General features: G+C 51.3%; 4 protein-coding genes across 4 annotated transcripts; 3 read left to right on the top strand and 1 right to left on the bottom strand.

The window, feature by feature from the left end:
- Positions 1–188: 188 nt before the first annotated feature.
- On the top strand, positions 189–14,263 carry tom1 (E3 ubiquitin-protein ligase TOM1; the record flags this gene model as incomplete). The annotated part of the gene is made up of 8 exons (XM_057189970.1): positions 189–236; positions 299–12,335; positions 12,395–12,466; positions 12,962–13,043; positions 13,104–13,195; positions 13,262–13,634; positions 13,698–13,970; positions 14,061–14,263. The coding sequence occupies 8 exons, from the start codon at positions 189–191 to the stop codon at positions 14,212–14,214; spliced, it is 13,131 nt and encodes a 4,376-aa protein (XP_057037626.1). The 3' UTR covers positions 14,215–14,263.
- Positions 14,264–15,359: 1,096 nt separating this feature from the next.
- N7518_009042 (40S ribosomal protein eS6) lies at positions 15,360–16,477 on the bottom strand (the record flags this gene model as incomplete). Its single annotated transcript, XM_057189969.1, has 5 exons — positions 15,360–15,456; positions 15,539–15,956; positions 16,062–16,082; positions 16,187–16,259; positions 16,373–16,477. The coding sequence occupies 5 exons, from the start codon at positions 16,475–16,477 to the stop codon at positions 15,360–15,362; spliced, it is 714 nt and encodes a 237-aa protein (XP_057037625.1).
- A 1,729-nt stretch (positions 16,478–18,206) lies between these two features.
- N7518_009041 (uncharacterized protein) lies at positions 18,207–19,462 on the top strand (the record flags this gene model as incomplete). The annotated part of the gene is made up of 3 exons (XM_057189968.1): positions 18,207–18,443; positions 18,511–19,223; positions 19,336–19,462. The coding sequence occupies 3 exons, from the start codon at positions 18,207–18,209 to the stop codon at positions 19,460–19,462; spliced, it is 1,077 nt and encodes a 358-aa protein (XP_057037624.1).
- A 1,513-nt stretch (positions 19,463–20,975) lies between these two features.
- Positions 20,976–23,206, top strand: N7518_009040 (putative HMG box transcriptional regulator; the record flags this gene model as incomplete). Its single annotated transcript, XM_057189967.1, has 3 exons — positions 20,976–21,390; positions 21,515–21,660; positions 21,710–23,206. The coding sequence occupies 3 exons, from the start codon at positions 20,976–20,978 to the stop codon at positions 23,204–23,206; spliced, it is 2,058 nt and encodes a 685-aa protein (XP_057037623.1).
- Between the last annotated feature and the right edge of the window lie 220 nt (positions 23,207–23,426).

Raw genomic sequence — 23,426 nt, 5'->3', positions numbered from 1 at the left:
TCCCCATCACGTTGAGTCGATTCGATTTTCGTTGAGGCAACAAAAAAGCATCAAAAACGTCATAAGGCATCTTCGCGCTCTCTCCGCGACACCGGTCTTTACGACCTTTTCACCCCACCCTCTCTAGGAGACAACCCTCCTGGAATCTCTCAACTCCCTCATGTTTGACTGGTCAATCGGTCGTTACCATGGGGAGAATTAAGAAGGTCGCCAGCCAAAAGCATGAGGCTACAATCGTAAGTTACTCTCCGACAGCCTGATGTGCAACCCAACTAAAATTTTTTTCCTTCCATCACAGTCACCATTTTTGCAAGAATTCATAGCGCATGCCACAAGTATTCCCGTTCCAGAGCTCCCGTCGCTTCTCAACACATTCCCTAAGCTATGGCCGTTCCCGCGCGGTGATCTCTACCATTGGATCAATGTCTTGGACCGATTCGACGAGATTCTGGCCTCAGCTGTGGACAAATACCTCCTGAATACTGGCCCTCAGACCCAACTGTTTGCCCGAAGTGTTTTGGAGGAATCATATTCGGCCGATGAGAGCAAGAAGCCAGCAGAGGGTGTTGATGCTAAACTAAATGCCCTGGGATACGGCCCTGAAGGAGATAGAGAGCTTGTGGAAGCAGTTCTTGATTTTTCTCGCCTTTTGCTCGAGAAATGTGGGAACCGAAGCCTGTACAGCAGCAGCGATCGCCTAGGTGACCTGTTGAACACCACCTCACTTTCTCTCCTACAATCTACATTGCGGCTGTCTCTTTGCTTAGCTCAACGATACCACTCTCGCCAGCGTGGCACCCATCAACAGTCCGTATTGCAGTCCCACTATGCGCTTGATCTCGAAAAGTTGCAGAAAATCGCGGCTCCTTTCCCGCGTCCAGCCATCGCCAGTAAAACACCGTTTGGCACGTCTTCCCCCGTTTTAACCAAGGGAAAGGAAATCACAGCCAAGACGAAAGTCAACGCCAATGAACTGGTTTCCCTCGTGCGTGATGACGATGGCTGGGAGGAATGGGGAGATGTTCGAGTCCTGTACTATCCCTCAGGCTCTGAACAGGCCAGAACTACGTCCGAATTTGGCCAAACAGAGCACGGCTCACACGTTCCAGCTACGCCAACTCCATTGCGACGTAGCGCACACCCCACTCCTCATTCCAACCAGGCCTCGAATGGAGATGAATCACCAGCTGTTATCGGTGGGAAGGCAGAAGAGGCTACACGAGCGGGTAAAGTCCTAGAGCTTCCCTATTCAAAAGTTTCAACTGCAAAGGTGGAAGATCTTCTTGCGGCGAACTTGCCTCATCTGCCCCTTGAATCAAAATATGAGCTGCTTCACAAGCTCCGAGTCGCCAAGGCGTTGACAACGTCGCGTGCTACGCGCGAACAGATTCTTTCCATCAAGGCACTGGCAGTGACAAATCTGGCCCATGTTCAGCCGGAGAGTACCTTCCAAGCAAAGGTCCTTCAATCTGATATGGAACAACCGAAGCGTCTTCAGCTTACTTACCAGCTCGCTGAAGTGGTTCATCTCGGTGCCAGTGGTGACCTCGCGGTCTCTCGGTCTGTCCAAACTTTGGCGATCCAGGCGTTGGATGCTTTGGCCAAGCACAAGGTTCGTGCTATCGACGTCTGTGCAGCTTTGAGCGTCAATGTCAACCACGGAATTCTCATGTTCTTGACCCGTAAAATGGTCAATGAACTAGGCCCCGAAAACAACGACCCGGATGATGCTTACTACGATGAGTGGCGAGATGCGTTGCTTGCACTCCTACGCACTCTCCCAAGCTCGAGCACACGTACTCCGGAGACCCTGGTTGCAGCAGGTCTGATTCCCATGTTTGTTGACATCTTGAATCTGCGGACTGAAAAATCCCGCCGAGTCTATTCCCGTATCATGGAGTTCCTTGACACATTTGTGCACGCGGTCCGTGATGCACTGGGTACATTGACAACAGCGAAGGGTTTTGACGCCATGTCTGATTTGATTGATCACGAGACCAAGACCGCGTTTGAGAAGGTCAATCGAGGGGATGGATTTCCTGCTAAATACAAAAACCCTTCGGTTGACTATCAAATTCCTTACTTTCAGCAGCAGACTCTGCGCTGGATGTTCCGTTTCGTCAACCACATCATGCAGCACAATGGCGGAGGCTTCGATCGTGTTCTGCGCAACTTGATCGATTCGCCTCAGCTGTTGACTTCTCTTCGCCTTGTGTTCGAGAATGCTCGTGTGTTCGGTTCACATGTTTGGAGCAACGCCGTCAACATTCTCAGCAGCTTCATTCACAACGAGCCTACTAGTTATGCTGTCATCGCCGAGGCTGGCCTCAGCAAGAGCCTTCTTGCTGCGGTCATGGGTCGTGAACTTCACGTTCTAGAGAAGCCGCCGGCCGTGGAGCCTGAAGACCGGGAGACTGAGGCCGACACCGAGGCCGAACCCTCCGCCACTCAACCGCCCAGCGCCGAAGCCGCTATTCAGTCCGAGGGAAAGCAAAAGGATCGCGAGTATGCCATCGTCAGACCCCAGAACACCCCTCTCGCACCTGGCATAATGCCCGCGGCTGATGCTCTTGCTTGTATCCCTGGCGCATTTGGAGCTATCTGCTTGAACTCCTCCGGTTTGGACCTCTTCCAGTCCTCCGATGCACTAGAAAGTTTCTTCGAGATCTTCGAGAACCCCGAGCATATCAAGTGCCTTAAGGATGACCCAGAACTGGTTCGTTCGTTAGGCACGACCTTTGATGAGCTTGTCCGACACCACCCAGCATTGAAAACCTCTATCATGTCTGCCGTTCTTGTAATGGCTGCTCGTATCAACGTTCTGGGGCGAGTCAAGGCATGGGAGCTAGGTATGGGCACAAAAATGTGGACCCAAGATGCCGACGGCAAAACAACTCTTTCAGGAGATGTCTTTTCATTGTTCCGAGAGATCGGCACAGCCGTTGATGCACCCATAGACGACCCTGCCTCGTTTGGTGCTCCCCAGCTCAACGCCAACACTCTGCCTAACGGCGCTAAGCTTGTCGTTGGGGATCTAGATCACGTCCTCCCTTCGCCGGGCCCCAACTTTGAGCCTAGAGATAAGGATGATCATGGTCTTTCGGCTACGGACTACCTGTTCCCAGCTTTGCGATTCCTGGGCGCTTTCTTCGAGAACCAGACGAACTGCACATCCTTCATCCTGGCCGGCGGCACAGAGTTCTTGTTAGACATTGCAACACTCCAAAGCTTGGCGTTTGATTTCCACAGCACCAACGCCAACCAAGAGATTACCGTGCTTATCCACATGCTAGCGGAAACGAAGCCTCACCTTGTGGTCCCATCTCTTGTTCGACGCGCACAGGCAGCAGTGGACAATCTTTCAGCCTTTTGGACTGCGCCCACTGGATCGGGATTCTTCACAGAATTGATCAAGCCAGCAGATTCAAAAAAACCTGCTCTCGAGCCTACGGCTGCTGCTAAATCTGGCACATTCTTCGTGAGACATTTGAATGCTGTTCTTCTCCTTACCGATGTCCTTCGCGAGGTTTTCGCATCGCCACTGTACCAAACCCGGCCTGGTCAGTCTACCTCTATCTTTGGCCAAGCCAACCTTGCGGACCACTACTGTTCCCTAGTCTCCTCATTGAGCAACCTTCTTGCTTCTTGCGTGTGGGAAGGTATTCTACTGGAGAAGAACATCCCCGAGAAGTGGCTGAAAGCGACACAGGCCTCTGCTGAGAAGCATGGCTCTGGAAAGTCAAAGGCTGCTCCGGTTACTGGGAACCCCCAGGAGCCTTCAGCAACGCCTGGCGCCGAACCTCAACGTGAGGGCACTAGTGCATCAGAGACTGCTCCAGCTCAGTTGGGCCAGGGTCCGAAAGAAGATGACACCGAAGTTGATGAACAGTGTCCTGCTTTCAAGAATGCGCGTACGCTTCGCTACCTTCTAAGCGCTCTGCCAACCTCGATTACGGGATTCTTGCACAACCTCGGACTCGGGATTATCGGCAAGAGACGCACAGATCCGCTGCAGAAACAGAAGGCGAATGCATTTTTGGTCTCAGACGCCATTGCTGAAGGTGTTCTTCGCCAACTGCAGTTCGACCCGGCCAATTCCAGCAACAGCCCCAAGCATCGTTTCGCATATCTCATTGTCATCCTTTCACACTTCTCGCACCTTCTTTATGAAGTCTCCTCAGATCGTCCCAGTCCGAACTACTTGACTTCAGTTCTCGTCTCGTTCAATAAAAACAACGGCCTCAAAGTATTGAAAGACATCTGTGACGTCTTCTTGAGTGATATCAAGTCCCTTCCATCTGCGGAGTCTATTCCCGACCAAGACAAGGAGCTTGCTGACCGGCTTGCATCCGGATATGGTGGAATTAAAATCATTCTTGGATTATTCGCAGACCTCACTGCTGGGAAATTCATCGTGGACTCTAGCCAGACACAAGCCTTGACTTCTCACCCTGACCGGGACCGCGACCGTCCCGACTACTTCCAGCCAGGTCAACTCTTGGTGGATCTTCGCATGGAGATCTTGCCCATGGCCAGAGACATGTGGAACTCGGACTTTGCGACCCAGTCATCGAGTCCAATTGTCCGATTGTTGATTGATATCATGCGGTTCTCCTTGGATGGTGAATACGAGGCTGGCGCGGCTCGTAAAGCAGATACCCCGCCCGTCTTGGTAGAGGTGCCCAAGAAACCATTCGTGGTCCACACGGAACGAGCAACTGCCTTGCTTGAGAAAGGGTACACGGATGTTGATCTCAATAAAGAAGCCCTTTATCGTTGCAACAATCTTTTAACGGCGGCTGAAGAATACTGCAAGGCCCAGCAGTGGCTACGAGCCCCTCCCAGAGTACCCCCGAGTCCCGGCGATATCAAAACCGGACTACCCGAGTCTGCTTCTGGCATCGACCTCCTCGATGACCCTGGTCTTGGAGAGGTTCCACCTTTCAATGCTGCCAATTCGTTAGACCGCTCTGGAGCCCTCCAGTTGATTCTAGCTCAGGCGCAACGTCCTCCTTTCCCCGGAGGCGATATTGACTCCGACATGCACCGCAATTTGGCCGAAGCTCTAGACAATGTTCTCAACGACAATGATGACATGGATAGCGATGACCGAGGCGAGTCATCGAACCAGCGTCGGCCCGAGAGTCGTAATATCGGGGCAAGCTCTTCCGAATCTACCGCGCCCCCTCAGGGAGAACCGGTGAAACGTCGCCATATGGTCACAATCGAAGATCTGGATGCAGAGAGGCAAAACATTCGGTCAAACCTGATCGATCGGGCTCTGGATATTCTAAATGAACATCATGATGTCTCTTTTGAGCTGTCTGACTTGATCACCTCGGCTATCAAGAAGCACAACGAGCCTGTCAACTTCCGTCGAGACATTGGAGAGACCCTCGTTCAATCGCTAGTCTCTCTACAAATGGAGAACTTCCAGACAGCTGGCAAAAAGATTGCAGCTTATGCCCACATTCTCGCACTGACCCTTCAAGATCCTGACATGTACCTCGCCACTCTTGAAGAGCTCAAAGATTGCTTCTCGACTTTCCTTGGATTTATCAAGCTCCCAACACCCGAAAAGGCCGACCAAGAAACCTTCCCTTGGGTTGGACACGTCCTTCTCATTCTCGAGAAGCTTCTGTCTGATGATTGCCAGCCTCCCCAGATTGCCTGGAAACTGCCAAGTCTTGATGATCCCAACCCCAGCGGCGATGAACCAGCCCGTCTTGAAGATCCACTTGTCTCCCTCGATGAGAAGACCCAGCTATTTGAAGCTCTTGTCGAGATCCTACCCCGAGTGGGCAAGGATGATACACTCGCGCTCTCCATGTGCCGTGTTCTTGTCATTCTCACCCGCGAGCGCAGCATTGCCGCTCGCTTTGGTGAGAAGCGAAACCTTCAGCGTTTGTTCGTGATGGTTAAACAACTTTCTAGCGCTACAAACGATAAACTCCAAAGTGCCTTCATGCTGATTCTTCGTCACATCGTCGAAGACGAAGCTACTATCCGGCAGATCATGAGGAGCGAAATTGTGGCCAACTTTGAGTCCAAGACTACCCGTCAGATGGACACGAACGGCTATGTACGACATATGTATCACCTCGTGCTGAGAGCTCCTGATATCTTTGTGGAGGTTACAAATGAAAAGCTACGGTTGCTCCGATATGACAACCATCAACGTCCACAGGTTCTTGGATTGAAGGCCGACAAGGATCGGCAGCAAAAGCGAGGAAGAGCCAGTGTCTTTATTGAAGAGCCGAAGCCAGAATCATCTTCAGCGGGTGAAGCATCTGCCCCTGAAGGCACGGACAAGGGCAAGGCCCAAACCAAGGGTGCCGAACTCAAGGCCCCAATTGTGGAGAACCCGGATGGTGTTATTCATTACCTGCTTTCGGAGCTTCTGTCCTACAAGGATGTGGACGACAAAGAAACCAGTCTTGAATTCTCGGAGCAGGCAGCTGACCAATCCGATACTCAAACTGATGTTGAGATGGCTGTGGACGAGCCAACACCTTCGATTTCGAGCACTGCCGAAGCACAAACATCTCGCGGTTCCAAGAAGGCAGAAAAGCCCCAATTCAAGGCAGATGACCATCCGATTTACATCTACCGCTGCTTGCTCCTTCAGTGCTTGACGGAACTTCTTTCCTCTTACAACCGGACTAAAGTCGAGTTCATCAACTTTTCCCGCAAGGCTGATCCTCTAGCCACTACACCCTCCAAACCGCGCTCTGGCGTCCTCAACTATTTGCTGAACGTGCTTGTTCCCCTTGGTACCATGGATCATGATGAGTCTTTGGTGTTCAAAAAGCGCAGTATCACCTCCACATGGACCATGCAAGTGCTTGTTGCGCTTTGCACCAAGACCGGTGAATTTGGTGGTGTTGGTAAACGTCGTACCGACCCTAAGTATGAGGAGGATGAGCCTGAGCTTGCTTTTGTCCGCCGCTTTGTGCTAGAGCATGCTCTCCGGTCCTACAAGGATGCTATGGCCTCTACTGAACCCCTAGATGTCAAGTATTCCAAGCTCATGTCTCTTGCTGACCTCTTCGATAAAATGCTCAGCGGCTACTCCTTCACCAACGATGCGGGCTTCCCAACTTCAACCAGGCAGCTCGCGAAGACCATGTTCGAAAAGAATTTTATCCCCGCGCTCACTTCTTCCGTCGCCGATGTCGACTTGAATTTCCCGTCCTCTAGACGTGTCATTAAGTATATTCTTCGTCCGTTGAATAAACTTACCCAGACTGCCGTACTTCTCAGCGAGACCTCGGACATCACTATCCAAGGTGATAACGAGGATGATGAGATCTCATCGGCAACTTCCGTTTCTGACATGGAAGATGAACGCGAAGAAACACCTGACCTCTTCCGCCACTCCACTCTCGGCATGCTAGAGCCTCGTCATGACGAGGAAGAGAGCAGCACCGAAGAATCGGAGGGTGAGGACGATGAGATGTACGATGATGAATATGACGAAGAAATGGACTACGACGAGGATGTCGCTGAAGATGATGGTGAAGTCGTTAGCGACGAAGACGACGATGGCATGGGTCCAATTGAAGGTCTTTCCGGAGATGCAGTCGAAGTCATCCTTGACGAAGATGATGACGAGGACGAGGACGAAGATGATGAAGACCACGACCATTCGGACATGCATGATGACATGTATGATGGAGAAATCGGTGGTGACAGAGACAACGAAAGCCTCGAAGATGGCGCAGAGGACGAATGGGAAAGTGAAGAAATGACCGAAGACGAAGAAGAGGTCGAGATGATGAACCAGTTTGAAGATGAAATGGCCGACATCAGACAATCCACTAGACACCAAGGTGAAGATCAACATCTTGGTGACCTATTCCGTGCCCTCAATGGTTCCGGTGTTGATGATATCCATGGAGATGCTCTAGGTGGTGATATTCACGAAGAAATCGATGACCTCGATGAAGATGGTTTGTCCCTCCTTAGACTGCTGAGGCAACAAATGCCGGCGCAACCACCAGCCTTGCTGACATCCGGTCCAGTTGAAGACGAAGACGAAATGGATGAACTTGACGAGGACATGGATGATTTCGATGAGGACCAAGGATCTTATGAGGATATGGAAGGTGAGTCCAACTCTCTCGATGATTTTCTCACAGCATTGCTGACTCTCCCAGAAGACGATGATCTTCTTGAGCCGTGGGGATGGGAAGGCGATGAACCTCCAATGGCCCGAGGACATGCGCAATCCCGCTTCCGCGCAGCCCCACCACCGGCCTGGGCTACCGTCACTGAAATCATGCCGGGTCGCCCATCCGGTCTCGTTCCCATTCAGCCTTACCACCGTGTCCACCGAACCCAAATCCCGACTCACGGCAACGACGATGGCACTAATCCTCTTCTCGTCCGGACTGACCGCCCAGATCCTACTGTTCCACCTCGGGTTGCTGCTGATGCTTTCGCCGATTGGGGCCAGTCTATGGACCCTGCAGGTGGCCGGGTTGTTGCCATGGATAGCCCCATCAGCTTCATGAATGCCATTATGCAAGCCATTGGCGGGCAGGCAGCGCCAGGTTTCGGCGTTGTCACTCGCCCTGATGGTATTCACGTCCATGTCGACCGACGGGCGGTCTTGCCTGGTCGTATCCAGGATATGCTCGGGATTCCCCGAGGAGCAGGCCCTCCAACTCGCACTCGCGGCGACGACCCTCACACTGCCGTCAAGTTTGGTCTTGGTACCACCAGAAACCGCTGGCAAGAAGAGGCCCACATTATCTTCAACAGCCAGTATATTGAGCGGACCCAGCGCGTCGTCAACTCCATTCTGAGGCTCTTGGTTCCCCCTGCCATCGAGGAGGAGAAGCAGCGCCAGAAGCTCGCGGAAGAGGAACGCAAGCGTGTTCAAGCCGAAAGGGCTGAAAAGGACCGCCAAGATCGCATTGCCGCTGAAGAAAAACAGCGCGAGCTTAAGCAAAAGGAGGAGGAGGAGAACGCCCGGCTACAGGCAGAGAAAGAACAACAGGAAGCCGAGCGCCAAGCTGCAGGGGTTGATGAGCCCATGGAAGACGTCCAAGAAACCGATACGGTTGAAGACGCTGGCCCATCTACTCAACCCGAAGCCCAACCCGCTGAACCCGCTCGTCGAGTCTACACGAACATCAGGGGCCGCCAAGTTGATATCACCGGTCTCGAGATCGATTCAGAATATCTAGAGGCTCTTCCTGAGGAACTTCGGGAGGAGGTCATCATGCAACAGCTTGCTGAACATCGGTCCCAGGCTGCTGCTGCGGGTGAGGAGGATACTGAGATAAACCAAGAATTCCTTGAGGCCTTGCCTGCCGAAATCCGCGAAGAATTGCTGCAACAAGAAGCGGCCGATCGACGCCGACGGGAACGTGAGACCGCACGACGACAGGCGGCCGCTGCTGGTGGTGCTGGTGCTACTTCTAGCACTCAACCGGCGGAAGAAATGGATGCTGTTAGCTTCCTTGCCACTCTCGATCCCTCTTTGCGCCAGGCTGTTCTGGCCGATCAGCCCGAGGATGTTCTCGCAACCTTGGGCCCGGATTACTTGAATGAAGCTCGTGGTATGGGCGGTAGCGGCCGACGCATGGCCCAGTTTGGTGACATGAGTGCCATTGATCACCGCCAGCCTGCTGCAGGCCAAGAGTCGAAGAAAGAGCAGAGACGTCAAACTGTTCAAATGCTCGACAAGGCTGGCGTTGCAACCCTTCTCCGTCTAATGTTTATGCCTCTTCAGGGCAACGCTCGCCATCAATTGAATGATATTCTTCACAATGTTTGCGAGAACCGCCAGAACCGGAGTGAAGTGCTCAGCGTTCTTCTTTCGATCTTGCAGGATGGCAGCGTCGATTCCACTGCGATCGAACGCAGCTTTTCTCATCTTTCTCTGCGTGCAAAGGCACCAGGAGCACAAAAGACGCCTCAGTCTAAGCGATCCCTCGCTATCCAGACTGCCTCGAGCGTCAGCAGCGAAGTGACCCCGATTATGGTCATCCAACAATGTATCGCCGCGCTGTCTTTCCTTTCGCAGTTCAACCCACACATTGCTTGGTTCTTCCTAACGGAACATGACTCTGCCTCAGCTGGTAAACTCAAGTCATTGCGTAAGGGCAAAGGCAAAGATAACCGAGCTAACAAGTTCGCTCTGAATGCCCTGCTTTCTCTTCTTGACCGCAAGTTGATAATGGAGAGCCCTAATTGCATGGAGCAGGTGTCTAGCCTCCTGAGCAGTATCACACAGCCATTGACTGTTCTCCTTCGTCGTGAGAAGGAGCGACAGGAAGAGGACAAGGGCAAGAAGCCTGAGCGACCTCAAATCGAAGCATCTGCCGAACTTTCTGAGGCTGCCGACTCCAGTATGGACACATCCATGACGGATGCTCCGCTTCCCACTGTGGAAACTTCCGAAGTCCCTAGTGAAGAGACCGCAGAGGGTGAAGAGGCTACTTCAGCTGAAGCCAAGAAACCTGAAGATTCCAAGGAGCCCACCGGGGACGGGAAGCGCAAGAAGCGAACCATCGAGCCTCCTGTCGTTCCGGATCACAACTTCCGATTAGTTGTCCACATCCTTGCGGCTCGTGAGTGCAATGGCAAGATATTCCGCGATACACTTTCCACCATCAACAATCTTTCCGCTATTCCCGGAGCTAGAGATGTGATCGGCAATGAATTGGTTGCTCAAGCGCAGGCCCTCAGCGATACCATCCTGGGTGATTTGGAGGATCTTCTCCCTCATATCCGCCAGGCCAAGACTGGTACCGACATGCAAGGCCTTGCTCTGGCCAAGTTCTCCCCGGCTAGCTCAGACCAGGCGAAATTGTTACGTATCCTGACCGCACTTGATTATCTGTTTGACCAAGCACGAGCGGACAAGTCCAAGGATATCGAGCCTAGATCCGCTCCGAAGGAAGATGTGCTCAAGAAACTCTATGAAAGCGCCACTTTCGGCCCGCTTTGGAGCAAACTGAGCGACTGCTTGACTGTCATTCGGCAGAAAGAGAATATGCTGAACGTGGCTACTATTCTCCTCCCTCTCATTGAGGCATTGATGGTCGTTTGCAAGAACACCACGCTGAAGGACCAGCCGCTATCTCGCGGCAGCCGCGAATTGTCAGTCAACAGCACCCCAGCCGATGCTGGTCTCAGCATGGAAAACATATTCTTCAAGTTCACAGAAGAACATCGCAAGATTCTCAATGAGCTCGTCCGCCAGAACCCCCGCCTGATGAGCGGCACATTCTCTCTATTGGTCAAGAACCCCAAGGTCTTGGAATTCGATAACAAGCGCAACTACTTCACTCGTCGTGTCCACTCCCGCGGTGCCGAGCCTCGCCACCCTCATCCTCCTCTTCAGCTCTCTGTGCGCAGAGCTGAGGTTTTCCTTGACTCTTTCAAGTCATTGTACTTCAAGAGCGCGGATGAGTTGAAGTATGGCAAATTGAATGTACGATTCCATGGCGAGGAGGGTGTCGATGCTGGTGGTGTCACCAGAGAATGGTTCCAGGTTCTTGCGCGTGGCATGTTCAACCCCAACTACGCTTTGTTCATCCCTGTCGCCGCTGATCGGACCACATTCCACCCCAATCGCCTCAGTGGGGTCAACTCGGAGCATCTGATGTTCTTCAAGTTCATCGGGCGCATCATCGGTAAGGCCTTGTACGAAGGTCGTGTTCTCGACTGTCACTTCAGTAGAGCAGTCTACAAGAATATCCTCGGACGATCCGTGTCTATCAAGGATATGGAAACGCTCGACTTGGACTACTACAAATCACTTCTGTGGATGCTGGAGAACGACATTACCGATATCATCACCGAAACCTTTTCCATTGAAACCGATGACTTTGGCGAGAAGCAGGTCATCGACCTGAAGCCCGGTGGTCACGACATTCCCGTTACACAGGAGAACAAGGAAGAGTACGTTCAGCGCGTGGTCGAATATCGCCTCGTCGAGTCGGTTCGTGAACAACTGGACAACTTCCTCAAGGGTTTCCACGAAATCATTCCTCCCGAGTTGATCTCCATTTTCAACGAGCAAGAGCTGGAACTTTTGATTTCTGGTCTTCCTGAGATTGATGTGGACGAGTGGAAGAACAACACCGAGTATCACAACTACTCCGCGTCCTCTTCGCAAATCCAGTGGTTCTGGCGTGCCGTCCGCTCGTTCGACAAGGAGGAGCGTGCCAAGCTGTTGCAGTTCGTCACTGGAACCAGTAAGGTTCCTCTCAATGGCTTCAAGGAACTTGAGGGTATGAACGGTGTGAGCAAGTTCAACATCCATCGCGACTATGGCCATAAGGATCGCCTTCCCAGCTCGCATACCTGCTTCAACCGTAAGTTTTTCTCCGCATTTCTTGACTGCATTAGCGCATTTTACTAACTATTTTAACAGAGCTTGATCTTCCTGAGTATGAAAGTTACGAAGATCTCCGTCAACGCCTTTACACGGCCGTCACGGCTGGAAGTGAGTACTTCGGATTTGCCTAGACTGTTGTCCTACTCTACGGCATGGGAATGGTTTTATCAAGCCAAAGCATTGCACGGCGTTTCTCTCGGTTCTTACGAGATTTTCTTATTATGGGGACGAATGCGGAAAGTGGAGAAGTTTCTTTATGAGAAGATGAAAACTGAGGCAAGTGGTAAGGAATTCGGTTGAAGTGCAGGTCAACCGTGTTTTTTCCAGCGCCCTCTCTATGTACTTAGATTGCTGCATTTATTTCTTTTACTTCGAATCCGCCGCGCACTAATCCGTACTTTACTGGCCATTGTGAGTAGAACTTCAGGGCTTCCAGGGCTTGCTGATGTCATCAGGCGGTCAGCCCGTCACGGGACTACGTAGAAAAAAAGACATGCGGGGCCGCGGAGGAAAAACGATTTTTTGAGCCGAACACGGTCATCTTGGAGAAGAGTGTGTTTTGTGCATCTTGGATTGAATATCTCTTCTTTTACTGTTTCACAGAGCCCTACATCATGTCGACCAACTCCATTAAGCTCTTGACTGGCAACAGTCACCCGGAGCTTGCCAACCTAGTTGCTGACCGGTATGTGCAACCGGCTAGGGCAAAACTGGGCAACCGGCTAATTCTAGAACTATGAATTAGGCTCGGCATTGAGTTGACCAAGATTATGGTCCTGCAATATTCCAACCAGGAAACCAGTGTCACAATCGGAGAGAGTGTCCGGGACGAAGATGGTAAGAACATCCCACCTTAATCGTGATATCAAGAACCCCCGCTCATATATATATGATTTGTTACAGTCTTCATCCTCCAATCGACAAAACCCAATGATATCAACGATGGACTTATGGAGCTCCTGATCATGATCAACGCCTGCAAGACCGCCTCGGCCCGCCGTATCACAGCCGTCATTCCCAACTTCCCTTATGCCCGCCAAGATAAGAAGGACAAGAGCCGTGCTCCCATCACCGCCAAGCTGATGGCCAACATGCTCCAGACCGCCGGCTGCAACCACGTCATCACCATGGACCTGCACGCCAGCCAGATCCAGGGCTTCTTCAACGTCCCCGTCGACAACCTGTACGCCGAGCCTAGCATGCTCAAGTATATCCGCGAGAACCTCGATGTCAGCAACTGTGTCATCGTCAGCCCGGATGCTGGCGGTGCCAAGCGGTAAGCCATGTCTATCTTGATACTACACGTATATGTATAGTTCAAGGGCTAATGTGGATTTAGTGCTACTGCCATTGCCGATCGCCTGGATCTGCAATTCGCACTTATTCACAAGGAACGTGCCCGCCCCAATGAGGTCTCGCGCATGGTCCTTGTCGGTAACGTCAAGGATAAGGTCGCTATCATCGTCGATGATATGGCCGACACCTGCGGGACGCTCGTCAAGGCTGCCGAAACCGTCATGCAGCACGGTGCCACCGAAGTCAACGCCATCGTTGTCCACGGTATTCTGTCCGGCAAGGCTATTGAGAACCTGAACGGTAGCTGCCTCAAGCGGTATGTGCATGTCCGAATGCCATCGACGAGTCATTGCACTCTTGGATGGTTTCCGATTTTTCGGTTCACCTTTGGCTAACTTTCTCGCAGCATTATCGTCAGCAACACTGTCCCATTGGGCGACAAGCAGGAGCAGTGCGACAAGATCCATACGATCGATATCAGCCCGACATTGGCAGAGGCTTGCCGTCGTACACACAACGGCGAGTCAGTTAGCTTCTTGTTCTCGCACACCGTGGGGTAAATCAGGGGCAGAAATGAATTTATACATCAAGACAGAGGATCAAATCTACGGGTTGTCCTAGTGATTACCTACGAATGTTGGCGTGAAACCCGCGGAGTGAGCGGGAAACAAAAAAATACGATTTTCATGACCTTTATTAGCCGGACGAGGATATTAGTCCCCGGGTGTTTTATTATTGTTTACTATACTTTTCTTTTGAAGAGAGAGATCGACGGTTTAAGTGTTGGATCTGCGCAGTTCTCTCTGGCGGAAGTTGGTTATCCTTGGCTGGGTTCGGTTGCATCGTGCATGTGTGTGGTCTTGATATGCAGAGTACATGTACTTTCTATTTGATTTAGATTATTGCGAGGTCTGGGGGCCGCTTTACAACTTGAATCAGATCGTCTTTTCTTATTGAGGGGGTGCTGCTATGACTGTTGACTGGATCGGTGTAGTCTTAATATGTTGTTGATCCTACGATATATATAGGTTTACAACAGGGGTTCATTACTGGCCGTGGAGGTGAAGCGAAAACTTGTCCCATTTATATATTCTCCAAATACGTACCATTGACCGCAAAGTGCAGTCATATCTTGAAAAACATAATTCCGAACGCCTTTCCATATCATAGACGTATACCACGTGACCTATACCTAAACATGACTTTGGGGGAATTGTAACTGGCAGCGGGGAATTTAAGGTAATGACTTGATTGAACTAGTGTTTAAGTCACTTCATTGACACTTCATTCAAGTGGAGTAGACGAGTCCACAGAGAGGAATACAATATGCTACGCCTACTCCTTGAAAAAGCCATGAGCAATTGACAGAACTGAGTATTGAAATTTGCATGCACTCCATTCAAAAAAAAAGGGTCATCAAAAAAAGGTAGGTTCAACACAGATATGCATTGCGACTCCCAAGGCCCGAAATCACCGTAGCCAAACACAAGGGAGTATCAACCACTCAGCCTGCTTTGTACGTTTTGAGACCTGTTCCCCGTCACTTTTCTTGTTCCCATTTCTTTTTTATCAGATATGTATCCTCCGCGCCCCTGAGAGTGATTCATTTTTTGTGAATTCCCCTCAAATCATCCCAGAGACGTGAAGCTCCTCCATTAAACCCCATCGCCGCAGAACGAAATCATAAAACCGCGGGTTTGGAAGTTTACTTCCGCATGGAAGAAGCTCTCCGCTTGCGGAGCTCATCACGCTTGGCCTTCTCCTCGTGGACACGGCCGGCAAGGAGCTTAGCGTAGTCGTTACTATGTAACCGTTAGTTCGAGTTCCAAATCAAATCAATAAACCTGTAGATCATTGATCAGAGCTAAAGAGAGGGAGTCTTACGCAGCATCACGGGCAGTCTCAGCACGGCGGCGCTTGATGGCAACGCGTTGGCGCTTGCGCTGGAGACGCTGGGGGGTAACCAGACGCTGGATCTTGGGGGCCTTGGTGTAATCCTTCTTGCCCTCCTTGGTGACGGTACGGCGGATGACGAACTTGCGGACGTCGTCCTTCTTGTCGAGACCGAAGAAGCGACGGATCTTGGTGGCACGCTTGGGGCCGAGACGCTTGGGGACAACGGTGTCGGTGAGGCCGGGGAGCTCGCCCTCGCCCTGCTTGACGATGGAGAGAGCAAGGACGGCAAGGTCCAGACCGGTGATGGCGCCACGGACGGACTTGCGCTTGCGCTCACCGGTGCGGCGGGGACGGTAGCAGCTGTGGCCGTCGGCAAGGAGCAGACGGGTACGGGTGGGGAGGAGAACTGTAGAAATCATTCGATGAGCATCCTGCGGTTTGTTGATATCCCTGGGGGTTGGATATAATTTTTTTGATCATTCCCCAGGTTGTTGTGCGGCTGTGTACGTACCACCCTGCTTCATGGGGAAACCTGTAAATTAATCGTCAGCATTGTGGTTCTCTTATGTGCGTTGAGTTGTATTCTCCGTTGTCGAATTGTTGCTCCGACATTGGGAATAGAGATTGTATGCGTACCCTGCTTGTCGTTACCACCGGTAATCTTGAACACGTAACCGTTGAACTCGTCACCGAGAGCATCGCCGGCAACCTAATCAAAAGAGATACCAGTTAGCCAGTTGTTCTAATAGTCGTGTGTGTGCGTATGTTGTTCATCGATTGAATGTCGGATAGGCGGGGAAGGATGAAGAAGGGAGTGCTGACTTCGGTGCCCATGCGCTTCTCCATGAAGGGACGGAGCTTGCGCTCATCATCGATCTCGATAATTTTCTGGGACCCATTGGCCGGGTAGGAGATGTTGAGCTTCATCTTGACGGAGGCGGCGCGGTCAAGACGGTAGCGCGGGTGTTGTCGATTTGTGAGATTGTCGTCGAGGGAGTCTGTATTGTGGATTTTTTTAGTTCGCCGGCTTAGCGAGGTGCAAGTCACGTGTCACGTGTGGGAAGTAGGGCTTACGTCGGCTAGATGGGGTTTAGCGTGGTTTGGTAGGTCATGTGACTGTGCATCAGCACCCCGACATTTTCTTTTCTTCGTTCGACTCAACAAATCTACAGCGCTGGCCCCTAAAATAACTGATACTTTTAGCGATGAATATAAGACTTATCCGACAGCTATGCATCCAGGAAACAACACATATCCAGGACCGCCAGCAACTACAGCTTTCCATCCGCCTTGAACCGACAGTCTCCTTTACTGGCATGAAACCTCCCAGTGTGACTTTCGAACACAACCGACTTTGAATCACCATCGGAATGATGAACAAATGTTTCGGATCATGACTCAGTCTCGACCGGCCGAACTCAACTTTTATACATATCAAAGACTGAGCACGGTCTCACAAACGCCTCATTGACAGCCACCACGAGCCTCGTACGACAATTGCAAATAACAGCTTCCACTAACTATATTTGAGGACCTTTGATGTGAACCCGCATGTCAGACACTGCAAACGCCAGTGCATAACCCCTGGATTTGTAAGACAATATCTCATGGATAGATGGATTAGTCCTGGGATTCAGAAATCTGATCCATTGGGCTCAAATCCATATTAGGGACGTTTGAAGGTTATATTCAAGATAAACCCTACGATGTGTTTTTGAATGTGTTTTAGATGTCTCTCCCCTCATATTGTCATAGAAAGATGAAAATAATTAATAGGCCAATCCTCGTACCTTTCCTCCATACTTTATTCTCTTCCATGCATCATTTCCCAATAAAAACGTTGTGTCACAAACTCCGCTCTAGAGATCTGCAGTATATAATGTCTTGGCATGTCTATCATACCGAGAAACAATTGCATGTCCGACGGGCAAATAGTTCAAAGGAACGCCAAATCCCTTGAGACAATGCGAAACAGAACCTGGACGTGGCCTTGTGCCGGGCTTTGTATGCGATGCGAGGTACTCCGTAAGTCTAGACCTGATCTCCACTATTCGGAGCTGAAGAAACGCGAAAGGGACAGGAGAACCATAATATCACCGAGAAGCTTGCCGACTCCGTATGCGGAAGAAAATACCAGATCAAGCAATTGTGGCTCTAAATCGGCGACTCTGATTTGTCCAGTCGGACGTTAGTCGACTCGGCTCTCCGAGCCACGCGGCCAACCTACAAATGTGACGAATTCGCGCCTCACATAGGGATTCTGGTTTTTTTTGGGAATTAGGTCTTGTGCTTGCTAGTCCTAGCTTATAATATAGACACTTCCGTCCGGTTTCTATCTTCTTTCCATTTTCCCATAGCGTTTCTGGAGGAACCGCCACATACCCAACTTTGCCGGTGCTTCTTGTCCGAGTGGGGGATTTCGTCGCAATCTCCAATTTTTTTGCAGTGCCGGATAATCTCCTGGTTCCCCGCACAATCGGTGAGACATTCTGTTCCTGATTATCTTGTCTCAAATTGCTGTCTGGGAGCTTGCTATATACTTTGGGAGCATTTGTGGCGACTTCGTCTCCGAAACAAGCGGACGACGTGAGGTCCAAGCTCGACATTGCTCGACATTGCTCAAGGGGCCTATTCTGGCTGTGGCCGTTCAGTCGCCATGACGCGCCTTTTTAACCGTTTCTACGCGCTGGCTGCTGTCGCAGTCTGCATGATTTTCACATCGGCGTGGTTTTTGACGTCACGGGGGTTCTCCGATATCGTCCCCTTGGTCTCAGAACCGTTCCAAGTAGCCAGCACATTCGACAAGCGATTAGTGGTGTTCGGCGACTCCTGGAGCGACAACAAATCCGACGAGGCGCAGGGCAGGATTTGGACGGACCGGCTTTGTTCAATGGTAAGATAACCACCCGAGAGATTAAAGGAGAAACAAGCGTGTCTGACAGAACCTGAAACACGATTAGTTCTCCTGCCACCAAGAGAACCTAGCACAAACAGCCAATCCAGGCAAGAACATCGGCGCGGTGGTCGACAACTCAGAACTCGACCATCTAGACCGACTGTCTCAGACCCACATCGCCGACTTCAAGTCGCAGCTCCGGCAATGGCTAGACGCCGAGTCCGCCGCGACGAAGGATCTTCCCGAGGAAGAGGTGCGGTCCCGGCAGGACCGCACGATCTTCGTCGTCTCGTTCGGAGTGTGGGATCTCTGGAGCCTGGTTACAAAGGACTACGACGTAGCAAGCAAATCGGTTGAGCGGCGCATTGCAACGCTTATGAGCCAGCTCGACACGCTGTCCGATCGCTGGGGCACCACGGACCTGAAGGTTATTCTGACGCAGACGGTCGACGTGACTTTCCTGCCCGGGTTTAACTCGGTGGGGGATCAGTACAAGGATACGGTGCGGATCCTGGACGAGTGGAATGGGAAGCTGCGGGAGGTGGCTCGGGAGTGGAGTCAGGGCACTATCTATCTGTTTGATACTAATGCTTTTATGATGGACCGCATCCGTGACTGGCAGCTCTATGCGGCAGGCATTGAGGAAGAGAATGGTCTAGGCAAGAACCTGGTTCCTGGGTGGGAGAATGTCGTGGAGCCTTGTGTTGAGAGTGGGGTCCAGGTCATGATGTCAAAGGAGAAGAAACAGTGTGAAGATCCAGAGAGGTATCTGTTCTGGTGAGTGGTTTTCTTTTCATCATTCCTTATCAGTTGTGTATGAAATGTGGTTGGGGAAGGGATCGACATGTCCAATGCCTTTTTTTGCTGACTGTGACATTGATGATTTCAGGAACGACATGCATTTGGGTCCTTCAGCACACCGGCTCATGGCGGCGGAGATTTACCATGGGATTGATGGGATTATGTTGAAACCGAATGGGACCGAGAAGCGCCACAACCGGGGGTTTGCAGCTTAGACATTGTCCAGATGAATAAAGATTCAAAGATTCAAAAGATTCAAAACCTTCAAAATCAGACAAACAACTCAAAAACGAGAAAAGAAAGAAAAGGAAAAAGAAAAGATCGGTGACGTCTGGCCGGGGAGGGGTGTATAGCAATGATGTCGGTACCCGCGAAGTCAAACGCAGAAACTATACTTGATGCGGGTGAGCCATGGCCAGTTCCTGGACAATCAAAGTGTGTGCGGTGGATCTGAACCCTTGGACATCCAAAGGGCACGGTAGTACCGATGGTCAAACTGGAACCTGGAACCTGCAGATGGGGTTATTGGAACACGGGAAGATCCAGACCGATATCCATTACCCGAGACAAGAGGGAAATAGGGGGGAAAGGGTGGTATTGTTCGAAGCCCACAAGTGACAGTGACTGTAACGTGCAGTGGATCGCGAGATCGGCAATGAGATCATCCCAGATCCCGGCAGTCTGATGGCGGTGATTTGCAATTACGGGAGATTTGAAGAATAACTATTTTATGAATCGAACAGCTGACAAGGACAATCAAGCTCAAAGTCTAAAAAGGCGAAATTAATTGTTTCAATGAATTCCAGAAATAAGAAAGAAATAAGAAAGAAATAAGAAATAACCCAATTTGTTTTCTTTGTCTGATTTGCCGGGGAACTGATTTAGGACATACCCCGACCAATCACCGGCCGGGTAATAAGTTGGGGTGGACCATAGTGGACCCTCGTGGGCCAGCTCGATCAAGCGGGTCGCCGCATCCGGAGACAAAGAAAACAATGACTCTAGTGGCCTTGGCCAGGGAAAGAGAGGGAAATAGGGGATTTCTTGGGGATTTGGGAGTTGACACATCGATTTTGGTCTCTTTTGGTTTCTTTTGGTTTTTTTCTTTTTCTTTTTTCTTTTCTTTTCTTTTCTTTTTCTCTTCTTTTCGTTTCGGTCTCTGGTTGGGCCTAATCGGAAGGTACCGTGTCGTTGGGAGTATAGAAATCGAGATCCCCCAAGTCTCCCTATAGCGAATATACCAAAGAAAACCCGCGATTAATCCTCTTTTCGTACTTTTTATTTTAATTTCTTTTTCTCTCGGTTGGCTCGGTCAGAATCCCAAGGCCCAGGAGCTATTGTCAAAGAACCAGGCGCTAGACAGGGATTCCGGGGGGAACACCCAACAAGACAAAGAAAACCCGCTTTTAGGGCTTTTGTGTCCAAACGCCCATATACTTCGCTTTGTCCTGATCCCTGATATTCCCCGGTCTTTCACGCATTTCTTATTGGGATTATTTCCCATTTTTCCTCCCGAACGGATTCATTTTCTTTGTTGCCGTCGGTCCCCATCTCTTTCCTTTCTTGTTATTTCTTGGGGCCCAATCGCCCCCAAACCTATTCACTTCTGCCTTCTCTTTCAAAGCCGTATATACACTTTTTTTTCTCCTACCTTTCCCTTGTGACCAATCTTTCTTTGATCCCATCTTCGCCTTCGAGCCAGTTCATTCAGAGAAAAGTATTAAATAAATGTCTTACGATCGAGTTCTCCCCAACCCTGTTGCTCTACGTTATGAGTCTGCCCAAGTCTCGCTGCCTAGACCGAGCAATTTACTCGATCACAAAGTTATGAACGAAGAATTGCCCAAGTCGGTCATGGCCATGAGACACCCCGACGGCGCAGTCAGATACGCCGATCCGAGGTCAACGGGGATACATCAGACACATCAACATATCTCCAAAGAAGCACACCGGATGTCCTCCAATGGCCCCGGCAAGCCTGTCGGACCCATGATCTCCACCAAGGAATTGCCATTGCGAGAGAGATCGGATCGATCCTCCTCCTCGTCAGCTAGCAGTACCAGTCCTATCAAATCACACAAAGAGAGTGCCCTGCAGTTCTGCCTCTGCCAGCCAGATCCGAAGATTCCCCGGCCTCGTAATGGTGAGTCGATACTGTCCGCACCGTCATTACAGTTTGGCAAGTGCTTTTTCGATTGTTTCTTTTTTGGTCGTCGTCAGCCAGATCGGATCTTTCGAATGCATGGACATGGCTAATATTGGTCTAGCGTTTATTCTGTATCGCCAGCATTATCAGGCCATGGTTGTTGCTCATAACCCGGGCTTGGCCAATCCTGAGATCTCCAAGATTATTGGAGAACAGTGGCGTTCTCTTTCTGAGGAGGACAAGAGTAAATGGAAGGCACTTGCAGAGGTATGAAAGCATTCCCAGAGATATGAATTCAAACACTGACAATTACAAGGAGGAAAAAGCTCGCCATCAGCAGCAATACCCTGACTACCGCTACCAGCCTCGGCGGTATGGTCGGGATGGAAGCGCCCGAAGCTCGGCCACAGGAATTGGGCACAACCCATCTGGCTCATCACATTGTAACAGATGTGGTGGCCGATTGATGAATGCACCCGCTTCCCCCATGACCCCGTTCACACCCAGCAGTGGGCCTGGGTTTCGACCATCAAACTTCTCACCACACCCAAGTAGCATGCCGCCAAGAAGCGTCCAAGGCCATGAGAAAGACCCTAATCCACCAAAGTCGGCCAAGATGGACCACGATCCCCGTTCTCGCCAACGACACTGGGAGGAACCCGGTGGTCGATCTCCCGACAACAAACGCCGCCGGGTATCCCAGGCCTCATTCAAGCCAACTTTACATCCCTACCGGGACCACAGTCCTGGCAACGGCGTTCCAGAGTCACCGCATCCGATGACCCCTTGGAGTGCTCGCCCGGAGATGCCGCCACGCCATCTCCCCATGCTTCAACCGCAACGGCCATATCAAAGCGTCCAGGGACAGTCACACCCCGACCCCAGTCTGAAGCTACCGCCACTCCAGACCACAACACCGGTGATGACTCCCATGACACCCTATCCACAGGAAGGCTCCAGTGTCGAAGCAACAGTCATGACAATCCCCTTCCTCAACAAGATCAAAGTCCTCGCCAAGATCTCCCCACCCCTCCTCCCCTCATTCCGAGACGGAATCCCACCAGCCCGCGGCCCCGTCATCGCCGTCGACGGCCAAGACCCGGACCTCGTCCAAGCAGCCGTCGAATACCTCAACAACCTTCTAAAAAAGGAAACAAAGTACCACGTCCGGGTATTCGACGGTCCAGAAATCAAAGCCCCCCGACCAACCTCCGCAGAAGCCGGCCAGATGGGCGACGCGACAGTCGACTACCTCAACACCATCTCCGCCTGGCACCGGATCTCCGACGAAGTCGTCAACTTCGTGAAACCCACCTCGCGAGCCGGCTCCGTCGACGCCCGCTCTATAACCACAGACGAGGAAACCCCCGTCCCCAACGTCTCCCCCCGCACCCTCATCCCCAAGACCGCAAACATGCACATCCACTCCCCAGCTCTGTCCAGCGAGAACGGCTCCGAGGTCAGCACCCAAACATCAGCCAGCCACTACAGCGTACCGATCGCGCTCGTCCCACGCTACCAGCTCACCACGGCAGACGCATTCGCCTGCTCCACGCCCATCGGCGACTCCTACGCGCCGCTCGATCATTGGCAGTGGATGGCGTCACTGTGGCGCGCGTGCGTGGGTCCTGATATCACAGTTTACATTCGGGAGTGCAGCAAGGAGGAGCTTGATCGCATAGGTGGGAATCCGGTTGAGGTGCGATTGCAGGATGTGCGCACGGTGGTGCTACGGAAAGTTGTTGGGAGGGATTTGGAGGAGAAGGCGTTGAAGCGGATGGGTTTTGAGATTGAGGATTTTTTGACGCAGTAAGCTTAGCCTGCTTGGGCTGGGCTATATAATGTTATTTGGTGCATTAGGATTGGGTTCATTGGTTGGGGCGTGTGATAGATGAGATCGTGGTAATTTGATGATGGCTCATCGTGTTTCTAATATAACAATATTACTAGTGAACAGTGAACAGTTAACAGTATAATGAGGTTAAAATAACAATCGAGGTGACATGTAAAGTCTTAAGAAACCAGCGCTCGGG

Source organism: Penicillium psychrosexuale (assembly GCF_028828465.1).
Source record: "Penicillium psychrosexuale strain IBT 29551 chromosome Unknown utg000005l, whole genome shotgun sequence".
NCBI lineage: Eukaryota > Fungi > Ascomycota > Eurotiomycetes > Eurotiales > Aspergillaceae > Penicillium > Penicillium psychrosexuale.
The sequence above is the reverse complement of the archived record's forward strand: the minus strand, read 5'-3'. Positions and strand labels throughout refer to the sequence as shown.